The 12,222-nt window shown below is 37.2% G+C and overlaps 1 protein-coding gene across 1 annotated transcript in view; it reads left to right on the top strand.

Annotated features, from left to right (window-relative positions):
* The first annotated feature begins 3,952 nt into the window (after nucleotides 1-3,952).
* The window catches only part of LOC115419588 (protein-glutamine gamma-glutamyltransferase E-like), a 61,754-nt gene continuing 53,484 nt past the window's right edge, over nucleotides 3,953-12,222 (top strand). The window contains exons 1-3 of the mRNA XM_030134474.1: nucleotides 3,953-4,038; nucleotides 5,008-5,046; nucleotides 8,426-8,464. Coding sequence (XP_029990334.1) covers nucleotides 4,017-4,038; nucleotides 5,008-5,046; nucleotides 8,426-8,464 — 100 coding nt within the window. The 5' untranslated portion in view covers nucleotides 3,953-4,016. The remainder of the gene's footprint in view (nucleotides 4,039-5,007; nucleotides 5,047-8,425; nucleotides 8,465-12,222) is intronic.

Raw genomic sequence — 12,222 nt, forward strand, 5'->3', positions numbered from 1 at the left:
TGACAGCATTTTGTTATCTTAGCTTGGTAATGCGGAGCCAGTTAATGACTGGAACTTAAAAAGGCCACTTCATTTTGCCTAAGAAATGTGACTTGCATGGATAGTATGCTACTGAAAAAAAACAGAGTGAAATGAACCACCTAAGAAATAATGAGAGATAATTGTATAAGCTACTTCTTTATTTTATTTTTTTACTAAGTAAAAAGTAGAAAGTAGCATAAATGAGGCATAAATACTTGGAATTTTAAATAGCATAAAATCTGAGATGTGGAAAATCCTTAAACATAGTTGCAGTTACTTATGGAAAAAGTCTAGTAAACTGCAGAAATAGAAGGCTATTGCAGCATTTACTTTCATGTCCCATTAAAAATTCACATGACCCTACAGTTAGTTTCTGACACAAAGAGATGGCGTCTGTTGATGTACATCAGTTGGTCACAAAACAACAGCTACTGGCATTTTTTAAAAAAAATTATGTTGTCGTAAAATCTGATTCCACCACTGTTGTTGGGTAGATAGAAGTTGGCCCAGTGGTTCAAAGGACAAGCAGCAGTAGTTTTCTTGATTTGTGTTTATCTTGATTTTGCACTTCTGTTACTCTTGTGTGCTTTTGTACTTTACTGCTGTGAACCTGGAATTTTCCCTTGCGGGACTAATAAATAATAAAAATATCTTATCTTATCTTATCTTATCTTATCTTATTGTAGCTTAGCTTAGCTTAGGTTAATAGAACACTGTCATTGAGCCTGTTTACATGTGCACCAATACTCAGATGGTTATCCGATTTCTGGAGTTATCAGATTATTCAAGTGATCATGTAAACAGGATAATCTGATAGACTTTATCCGATAACGGCAGTGATCTGATTACACTGGTCTACAAGTAAAATGCTTCCAGAATAAAAGTAGTGAAATTTTACCACGTGTGAGTCACTGATAAAGAAAAATCCAGTCAAAAATGCTGGTTGGCTGAAGTTTTCAAGATACAGTCTTGGGTCAAAATGTGAAATTCGAGAATTAATGAGAAAATGGGTTTTACTCCAAAGGAATATTTGTCTCAGAGATACCAAATCTACTTCAAAACACCATCTGCACATTACAATATATTCACTTTACAGGTTCTATCTAGTGGAAGATTTGTAAATCTATGGTAAAAATGTACTTAAACCAACATATATGTGTAATAACACCATCATATACCTTAAAAACATCAGCAAACTAGAAGCACTCGGAGAGCACAGACCTCCGCCAAGGCTGATCAGTGCCCCCCCCCCCCCCGATCACCACCAAAATGTAATAATTTCTTCCTTATCCCATTTCCAACAAACCCTGAAAATTTCATCCAAATCTGTCCATAACTTTTTGAGTTATGTTGCACACTACCGATCAGTGCCCACCCCCCCCCCCCCACACACACACACCCCCCCCGTGGGCCCCCCCACGCCCGATCACCACCAAAATTTAATCATTTCTTCCTTATCCCATTTCCAACAAACCCTGAAAATTTCATCCAAATCCGTCCATAACTTTTTGAGTTATGTTGCACACTAACAGACAGACAAACAAACAAACCCTGGCAAAAACATAACCTCCTTGGCGGAGGTAACCAGCACTTTTGTCATTTGTTTTCTAATTATTCTTATTAAAATATGTAACATTTTGCACATTTAATCTCTGAGGCAGATAATTTCTAAATTAATTTCTAATACCCATGTATACAGGTTAATCTGATTTATATCGTTCTTTTACGTCTGTGCATGTAGAAAAACTATTAAAATCATAGAGAACAGAAGTGAGCAGAACACAATAACAGGTGAGATCAGCGGTGTACCAGAATGTCATGTGACATTTTGCCTTTTCGGGGGAGCAGAAAAATAATGTCGGCCCAAGGGGGTGGGGGGTGGGGGTGTCCGTGATTGTTGGATTGGGGGTGCAGGCATCCATGATTGTCTGGGGGAGCATCCGTAATTGATCCGTCAAGGATTGGGGGGGGGGGGGATTCCGTTCAGCTCTGGCAGGCTAGACAGGGCATTTCACAGGGGGGCAGAGCTTGACCCCCTCCAGCCATGCCCCTGAGTGAGATGAAGCGTCATGGGGCATCAAACCACTTGAGCCGATTGGTTTGAGAAAGGGTTCATTTCTCGGAGCTTCATGTGGACACAAAACCACCTACTGGCCAGGTGTATAATCATAGGCAGCTGTATCTTAACCACAGAGTATGTGATGCATTGAATTTTTGTGTCTGTAATGGCTCTTGGGCATAACTATGAATTACAAAAAATCTATGAGCAAATAATTTCTCTACATAAATTATCACATATGTGTATAATAAAATGTTCTTGAAATTATTCTGTGTGTAAATTTTCCCAAAATGATATGATCATATGACATAGCAAGTTGTGTAATAATGTTTTTCTGTCACTTTAGGAAAATGGCATGGGCTTAAGCAGGCAGAAGACAGTGAAAGTGCTTGTGAAACTAGGAAAAGGGCACTGGATATGCTTGTGTAATTTGGACAATGATGTACAGGACAGGGGAGAATTTATTCATTTTTACTCAGAAATAAGTTTCTCAACAGCTTTTGGTTTTAAGCGATTCTTTTTTTTTTTTTTTTTATACAACCTCTCTTGCCTTTGAAAAAACCCTTTCACATGGTAGAGAAGATGCCAGCATGTACAAAAACACAAGATTATAAAAATTGGGGTACAGTAATTTTTGTCTCTCCCAGGACTCCAGATAAGCAAACCTTATGCCTCTGAAATAATACCCTTTAATATAGTAAATCAAATATTAATACAATGGCTGTGCTCAGGCTACTTTTAATTAGGCTTTGTGATTGTCATTGTGTGTGTGTGTGTGTGTGTGTGTGTGTGTGTGTGCGTGCGTGCGCGTGTAAACAAATCAAGATTGCACATTGATAAACAATAAGGATTTTTAAACCTTGTACAGTTCCCACTAACAGAACAACTGAGCGTTATGTTCCATCTGAATAAAGTACCAACCAGGAAATGGTTAACAGTGTCTTACATGACATCAGTAATCAGAGGGGGCAGGGTCTTAACAGTGCTCATCTTAGATGAGAGTGGTAGAGAAGACAGAGTGGCGACACTTCCATAGACTCCCATTGTAAAAAAAAATGGCGGACGAAATATGGACCTACTTACGGGTTATGGAGACACCAATAGTTCCAACAGAGTATGGTGGTGTCTGAACACATTCATTTCTATTGCTGCTGATCTAGCAACTCCAGCCATAAGTTAATATGATATTGTCATCTTTCAAATTATCAAGTGTATTTCCTTTATTAGTCAACATTTTCATTGTAAATTATGTTTCCTTTGGTATGTGGTAGCGTTTGTGTAAATTTAGATATTATACCACCATTTTGTTTGATTTTCAGCTGTAGCCCAATAGTTAGCTCGCTTGACTTCTCTAGCTGTTGAGATTTAACCACTATAACTAAAAATTATGGAGTTTCTAAGTTAAGGTAACGTGAGTACAAATGCGGTTATCAGTGGGTTTTATTTTAGTTGTTTAGCTGAACCTGGTGGTGTTTGGTTAAGTTTGTCAGCTAAGGTCACATGCTAATTAGTGTCATTTACTGTGGGTAGAAATATGGGTCCACTTTGCCAGTTATTTCATTTTATTTGTAATTTATTTATGTTTCATAATGGCATGTGATGCCTTTAAGTAGTTGTATTTGTCCTGCGCTTGTTTTGTAAACCTACTGCAAAATTTAACATTTTTCAAAGTTTGGAACTATTCAGGCTTACATCAACCACGTTATTCCCCACAGCAGCGACATCAAAGCATGTCACTACTCTCTCTCTCTATGGCTCTGGATGGCATCAGTAAACTGAGGGGGCCGGTCCTTAACAGTCCTCCCCTTAGATGACATCAGTAAACTGAGGGGGCAGGGCTTGTCAGGTGCTTATAAAGGTTCTAAACTCTGTCAGTGTGCCACCACCTGCCACAGGTTTCCTGTTTTCTTCTTTTGTTCCAGACACATTCACAGCGATGACGGAGACTGCAGTGTCCAGTAAGTAAAACCCAGACACACACACACAGACATCAGCAGAACACGTCAGGATCCAGTCACCAAACCCCAGTGGCTCACATGCATTTATCTGCTCCATCCAGTTCATCTTTCAGGATCCACTCATGCAAACCACATTTGCACACACTGTAGGAAAATGGATTCATGAGGGACATGAAGGTTGAATCATTAATTTAGTACAGACAGATGCACTAAGTAGTAGTTCGACCTCATACGACCTCGTCCTTTGACACCTAATCAGGACTCTAGGATCTGTTTTTCCTGTTTCTACAAAGGCAGTTCCTGGTTCAGTGAATGAAACCACAAACATGTCATTCTGAATGAACACATACTGGCACTGATCGTCTTCAATAACAATAATCTGATGCTTATGGTGAATTTGTTCATTTTAACCACAAAAATAATTCATAAGATCATATAAGTTATGATTTTATTGATCCCACCGTGGGGAAACTGCAGTGTTTTACAGAAGCAAAACACAAAAAACTAAATGACAGAGTGAACAGGAAATCTAAGACAACCTTCTATTCATATTACCTGTTCTGTACATATTATTGACATATTTGCATATCATATGACAATGGGACTTTAAGATTAGGATGCTTTCATGGCTCACATGTGGTGGACTTTATGGCCCCTCCCCTGGACCAGGATCTGGTCTGATCCAGTCTATGGTACCATCACCATCTCAATGGGCCATGAACACATTCTGGGTTTTTCTTGTGTTCCAGTTGTTGTGTGTGACTGAAATTAAACACAACATTACACAGATGGCATTAGCTCATCAGGCCGAACTTTAAAGACAAAAGCTGGACCTGAACTGGTCTGGATTTACCTCCACCTTCACCTTTAACTTCGCCTCCACCTTCACCTCCACCTCTTAACCTTCTGAGTTTGTCCGACACATTAAAGTGCTTTAGGGCTAATCTGAGTTTTCTGCTGTTGTTACAGAGAAACCACGAATAATGGCAGAGGAACCTGAGGAGTCCAGTAAGTAGAACACAGCTTTTATACACAGATTCTACAACACAGAACATCATCAAACACAGTCTGTCTGTAATGAATTTATTTTGTCCTATAAACCCTCATTGATCCAGTGAACATGGACGCCACAATTAGATTTGAAATATTATAAGAAAATAATAATACAATAACCATTAAAAAAAAAAAACAGTAGTGAAAAAACAGACCATTGCACATTGGAAAGTACCATTACTAATAACAGAGTAGTAATAATAAGTAGTAGTAGTAGTAAATGATAATAAACAACAATTATGTTTTTTTATCAATATTATAAAAGCCAAGTGGCCTCTGTGTGTGTGTGTGTGTGTGTGTGTGTGTGTGTGTGTGTGTGTGTGTGTGTGTGTGTGTGTGTGTGCGTGTGTGTGTGTGTCCGGGGATTCACACAAAATCCAGAAAGAGCTGACTGCTGCAGTTTGGCATAATTATATATTTTTGATCCAGGAAGAGACTAGTGAAAACAGCAAGTTGATAGGACCAATATTTTGGGAGATATTTGTAATTTTGGAATACAATAACCTTACGAATGTTGCTATACCAAGAACACTTTGGCAGTGATTGCTGGATAAATGCAGTACAGCATGCATGAATACACAGCAGCACACACACACACATACATATATATATATATATATATATATATATATATATATATATATATATATACATACACACACAGGGTGTCCCACAAGTCTCCATACATAGGAACGTTTCTTAACATAAACCATTTTTATTTATATAATATGCTCTATATGACTGCCATTTTGTTGGGAACACATTTCAATGCGTGTCCTCCACTGCTGAAGAACTATAAAGAAGAAATATAAAGAAATACATGTTAGAACCATATGTATTATGTCTCCTATTGCTATATATGGAGACTTATGGGACACCCTATATACATACATACATATATATATATATATATATATATATATATATATATATATATAAAGATATATACACACACACACACACAAATACAACAAATCACAATCTCCTTTTTTTTTTCTTATAGTGGATAATTTTTTGGGCTATTGCCCCTCTGGGCCACCGCAGTAATGAAGCCAGCTAACGAAGCTAAAGCTACAATGTTGAAATCAGAGGGAAAGAACAGGTGGACTGAAGAAATCATGCAATTACATGAAAGAGCAGCGCCTGTAAAACAGTTAGATTCATGATAACATTAACACATTAATATAAAAACCCAAAGCTATTACATGAAAAAAATTAAACAGACAAAACAGAAGCCTGATGGTGTTGTCTGTGTTGTTCTTTTTTTAAATTATGATTTTACATTTATGTAAAATAATGTCACTTCATTTATAAAGGAAGTGACTTCTGCTTTGGCAGTGGTGTTGTGGTTTTTGTGTTCGTGCTGTGAACCATCTTAGTGAGACAACCCACGTCTGCTTTCATATCCTGCTTACACATGAACTGGGTCAAAAAAGGATGCAAGAAGTACAGACTTGAATACCCAACCGGACTGAGCAACAATTGAATATAGTAAAGAACCTTTTTTTATTGGGGTTTTGAAGACCTTTTTTATATCTTCTCCAGCTCTTCCAAATTTTGGCACACAAACGAGATAATAGTTACAGCAGGGCTGTCAAACTCATTTCAGTTCAGGTTCCACATTCAGCCCAACATGATCTCAAATGGGCTGGACCTGTAACAATAACAGATAAAAAAAAAAAAAAAAAAAAAAAGCATCATAATTATTTTTTATTATTATTTATTATCAAAATGTTTACATCTACAAACTATCCTTTAAAAATCTGAATAATATGAGCAACCATGAACAACCTGAAATTTCTTAAGATAAATAAGTGCAATTTTAACAGTATTATGCCTCATATTTTTATTTATTCATAATATATTCTTAACAGGCAGAATGTTGTTAAAATTGTATTTAGTTCTCTTAAGACACTTCATGTTGTTTGTAGTTGTTCAGGTTTTTCACACTTTTTATAAAAGGTTAGTTTGTAAATGTAAACATTTTTATGTCATTTTACTTTTTGACACTAAAACAATGAGAAACATTTGGCGTTGGGATTATTTATAGGTTATTATGATACTATGTTAAGGGTTTGATCCACCTGTGATCATATTTGTCTGTCATAGACCCCTGAACTAAAATGATTTATGACATCCATCGTTAATATCTTGTTAATATCTTCAGTGTAATTTTTGCATTTCACAAATTCATCCTGTGGGCCACATTGGACCCACTGGCGTTTTTGGTACACGGGCCATATGTTTGACACCCCTGAGTTAGCATCTAGAATGATGAGAGATTATGTGGGTTTAAATGAAAAATCAAAACCATCATTTGCTTGTGCTTAAGTCTAACGTACATATGTGCATATGCCAGATACTCATTACCATTTCAAACAAACCACACCCACAACAGTTTCATCTGTCTATCTAAACATGGGGATTAACTCACAGTCAGTCAGTAAACTATTCCAAAGCTCTCCAGGTGTAAACAGTCGAATGTGAATTACTGGGTCTTTCAGGGTCAAACAGGTACAAGAACAAGACTTTAAGTGTTTTCACTATAACAAACTATATTTTATTTATTAATTTTAGAGAAATTTTTATATTGATGCAACACTATTTAAAAAAGAAAAAGAAAAAAAAAATTGGGGACAAATGCAATGAGTCTGAAATGTTTATAAAATATTCAACTAAAGTCTAGATTGTGACCAGTAGAACTTGTGGGGGTTTGGAAACTGCATGGGTAAGAGTTCACCACTCAATGATAACTGCTGAAAGACAGAAAAAGTGCTGTATCTGTATCATATCATCCATCTCACTATCTCTGGAGATGTCACTACATTTAATTTCAGTTTGCTTTGTCAGTGAATATCCATACTATACTGTACATAAGCCCCCTGAATTTCCACCTAAAACACTTATAAAACTTTTATTCAGTGTATTTCCCAGATATCAGAGAGATGTGTATTCACTCTGGTCCAATAGTCACAGAACTTCTGTCTGTGGAAATAGTGTAGGTCGACTGCAATGTAATTTACTTTACAAATTACAGATGTGGCCAATTTGCATGGGATTAAGATCAGAAAACCTCAGAAATTATAACAAATGATCGAAAGTCACTAGGCAGTACTAGTTCAAATATATAAATGAGGCTTCAGAGAAAACACAAGATGAGAAAATAGGACCTGCTCTGTGGCAGGAGGATGAGCGTCTGCACAGCGTTACTTTGAATCCATACAGCAGCAGCTCAGCTTTCAGCGGCATGGCCTTAAAGGACCTGGGTTGACTGGGGCTGGGTGTGGTACCATCAGGTACAGCAGAATTTGACTGTTTTTTACTATTGTTACAGACGACGGTGAAAAGATGCCAAAGAAGCCTAAAAGTTCCTGTGAGTAGAACAAAGCTCTTACACACACAGTTTTACAACAGGAGGATAAAGTCATCAGCCCCTTTTACACAACACTTCTGTTATGGGAATATTTCACCTTTATTCCAGAACGAAGTCTTTGTAAACGAAATGGTGGGATCATTTGGTCCCACCTTTATCACTACTTTGTAACACCTCTGGAGGTAGTAACAGAGCCAAACCTTGGCCAAGCAGATACCAAGAAACTAGTACCAGGTACCAGATTCCAGGTTCTTTTACATAATGGAAACGCAAAAAGGCCAAGTCAAGTCCAGTTGGTACCACGTAGTGGAAACACAGCATTAGAACAATGGGGTAATGTAATGCTTTGGCTGTAACTGGTGGACATATGCAGTACAGCATGCATGAATATACAACAAATATCTGTGCTAGGGGACCAGGATGTTGCCCCTCAGGGTTGGGATGTGGATTTAAAAATACTCCCCCTTTTCGCATCCCACCCTCAGTATTGACAATGATGAAGTCCAGGAGGTGGAAGATCTTTTCCCAAAAGTCAGCTCTTTCCAGCATATAAACTACCACATCTAGTACCAGTGGTTCCCCATGGGTCAACACGCTAGTATGATGTATAATATGGAACCCACAGACAGCACATACATAGAAAACAGGATCCAGAATAGAGCCCTGAGGCACCCCAAAGCTTCAAATTCATTCATTCATTCATTCATTTATTCATTCATTCATTCATTCATTTATTTTCTGAACCCACTTTATCCTCACTAGGGTCATGGGGGTCACTTGGAGCCTATCCCAGCCACTTACGGGCAAAGGCGGGGTACACCCTGGACATTTCGCCAGTTCATTGCAGGGCTGACATATAGAGACAAACAATCACTCTCACATTCACACCTATGGACAATTTAGATTAACCAATTAACCTATCAGTGCATGTCTTTGGATGGTGGGAGGAAGCCGGAGTACCCAGAGAGAACCCACGCAGACACGGGGAGAACATGCAAACTCCACACAGAAAGGTCCCACCCCTATCGACTGGTGTTGGAATCGAATCCAGGACCTTCTTGCTGTGAGGCACGAGTGCTAACCACTGCACCACTGTGTTGCTTCAAATTCAACTGTTATTATATCAAAACAGAAAAAAATGAAGAAAAAGTTACTTTTTCAGTCAAATCTCTCATTAACTAAACAGAAAACCCAGTGTGTCCATCCACTGTCATTGATCCAACTCCATGGGTTTTACTGGTGAATCAATGTTGTAGAAGATGACAGTGTTCCTACGTTCACTATGGAGCCTCTGAACGTCCAAATGGGTCATATCTGATGACTACAAAAGACGACAAACTGTGTTTTACACCACTTATTTACATGGATTGACAGGATTAGTGGTTCTGAAGTTGGTGCGATCTTACTGGTCTCCTAAATGCAGCTGACTGAAGCAGTAGTAGTTACTTAGAGAACACCTGTTAGAGTGGTTCAACTGCTGCCTCACCTCAGGGCTGTCCTGTCTCTGGATGTTGGGAGGAAGCCAGAGGACATGGAGATCCACAGAGACATGCATTCACAGGTCAATCTAAATCAAACTCATGTTAGTTCAGGTTCCACATTCAGTCCAATATGATCTGACCAGTAAAATAATAACAGTGAAAAAAGTTAAAATTACATCATGAAAATGTTTACATTTACAAACTGTCCTTTAAAAATGTGAATAACATCAACAACCTCAAATTTATTAACAAAGATAACTGTAATTGTACTAATATTCTGTCTCAGTTTATCATTTCTACATGAATATTATAACTTACAGATCACAGTGGATCTACAAATATACAAAACATTTAATAACAGACAGAAGATTGGTAGAATTACATTGATTACATGATTTGCAATACAACATTTCATTGTTCATATTTGGTCAGATTATTCACACTTTACTTTAAAGGATAGTTTCTTAATTTAAACATTTCATGTAATTTACACTAAACAAAGAGAATAATCTGTATTTGTCATTATTTATAGTTTATTATGATATCATTTTACTGGTCTGATCCGCTTTAGATCATATTGGTCTGAATGTGGAACCTGACCTAAAATGATTTTAACATCACTGATTGTTCATGTCTTCAGTGTAATTTTTGTATTTCACACATTCATCCTGTGGGCTGGACTGGACCCTTTGGTGGGCCAGTTCTGATCTATGTTTGACACGTCTGGTCTAAATCATCTGTTACATGTGAATGTGACAGTGTTTGGTTGTTCATCTGTATGTGTGAAACCTGTGGTGAACTGGTGACACATCCAGGATGAACCCCACCTTCATCCATGGGGGATAGAGTCTAGCAGACAGACAGACAGACAGACAGACAGACAGACAGACAGACAGACAGAAAGAAAGAAAGAAAGAAAGAAAGAAAGAAAGAAAGACAGACAGACAGACAGAAAGAAAGAAAGAAAGAAAGAAAGAAAGAAAGAAAGAAAGAAAGAAAGAAAGAAAGAAAGAATTTCACTGCCGTGTTCTGAGAGGCACGTCATCTGTCACATCTGTTAAAACCACTGAGCTGAGGAGGTGGGGCTTACATACAGTACATGTCATTCAAAGACACACATAAACAAACATTTAGAGGCAAATGAAAATCAAACATTTAATGAGAGAAATGTTCATTCTTTACACACATGTTACAAGGTATTATTATTAACACAGTGCTAGGATTAGGGCTGAAACAATTAATCCACTTGAATCGATTAAAAAACATTATTTAATTCCAATTTCTCTGAATCAAAGCTTTGTTTCCTTAATGTCTCGGCTGATAAACATTGGTTCCACTGTTGCGTTTGACATGGACGCTTATTGTGACGCAGATGACACCAGGATCAACACACAGTTCTATGTTAGTTCCATGTTCAGTTGGTCTGAGATAGTAAATTGGATCCAAACATGTGGAAGACTGCACTGACATAATGTTTATAGATATCATTGGACTGGATTGGTGTTGTTTATACCTATAGATATTTTTATATACAGGGTTATTCAAAAAGAATGAACCGATTTCATTATGCAATATTTTAATAAGGAAAAGCAATAGAAAACTCCAGCCAAGTCACAAGTATTCAACACACAATCACCTTTTATTTCCTGTCTTACAAGTGTTCTAATGTGGCCACCACCTGCAGCATGGGCAACAACAATGCGATAAGAGAATTGACGCGTATCAGCATATCACAATCCACTGAGCTGATCACTGTTGTTATTCGATGTTTAAGGTCATCGAGGCGGCCGTTCAGAACTAAGAAAAGTCCTCTTTCAAATGGTCACTGACTCAATCCATGACAATGCTTGAGAACTGAAGCAATACGTCATGAAATCGGTTAATTCTTTTTGAATAACACTGTATACTTTTACACAGTTGTTATTGTTGTTGTTATTTCTATATAGATATTTTTATATACTTTTATACTGTTGTTATTGTTGATGTTATTTTGACACAGATATGTTTGCATAATTTTTTTATACTGTTGTTGTTATTTCTATAAAGATATTTTTATATATCCTTTTACTTTTATACTTCTTGTGGTTGTTGTTTCAGTTGTTTGTCATTTTCACATTTGTCTACTTCACGTTTATATATTTTTTTCATCTATTTAAATACTTGTTTAACTGAATCAAATTGAAGAAAATTACTGATTAATAATTAGATTAATTGATTAGAAAAATAATGGTTAGGTCTAATCAGGAAGCTCTATTTTCTGTGTATAAAGTACGGCCA

This window comes from Sphaeramia orbicularis, chromosome 5 (assembly GCF_902148855.1).
Source record: "Sphaeramia orbicularis chromosome 5, fSphaOr1.1, whole genome shotgun sequence".
Taxonomy (NCBI): domain Eukaryota; kingdom Metazoa; phylum Chordata; class Actinopteri; order Kurtiformes; family Apogonidae; genus Sphaeramia; species Sphaeramia orbicularis.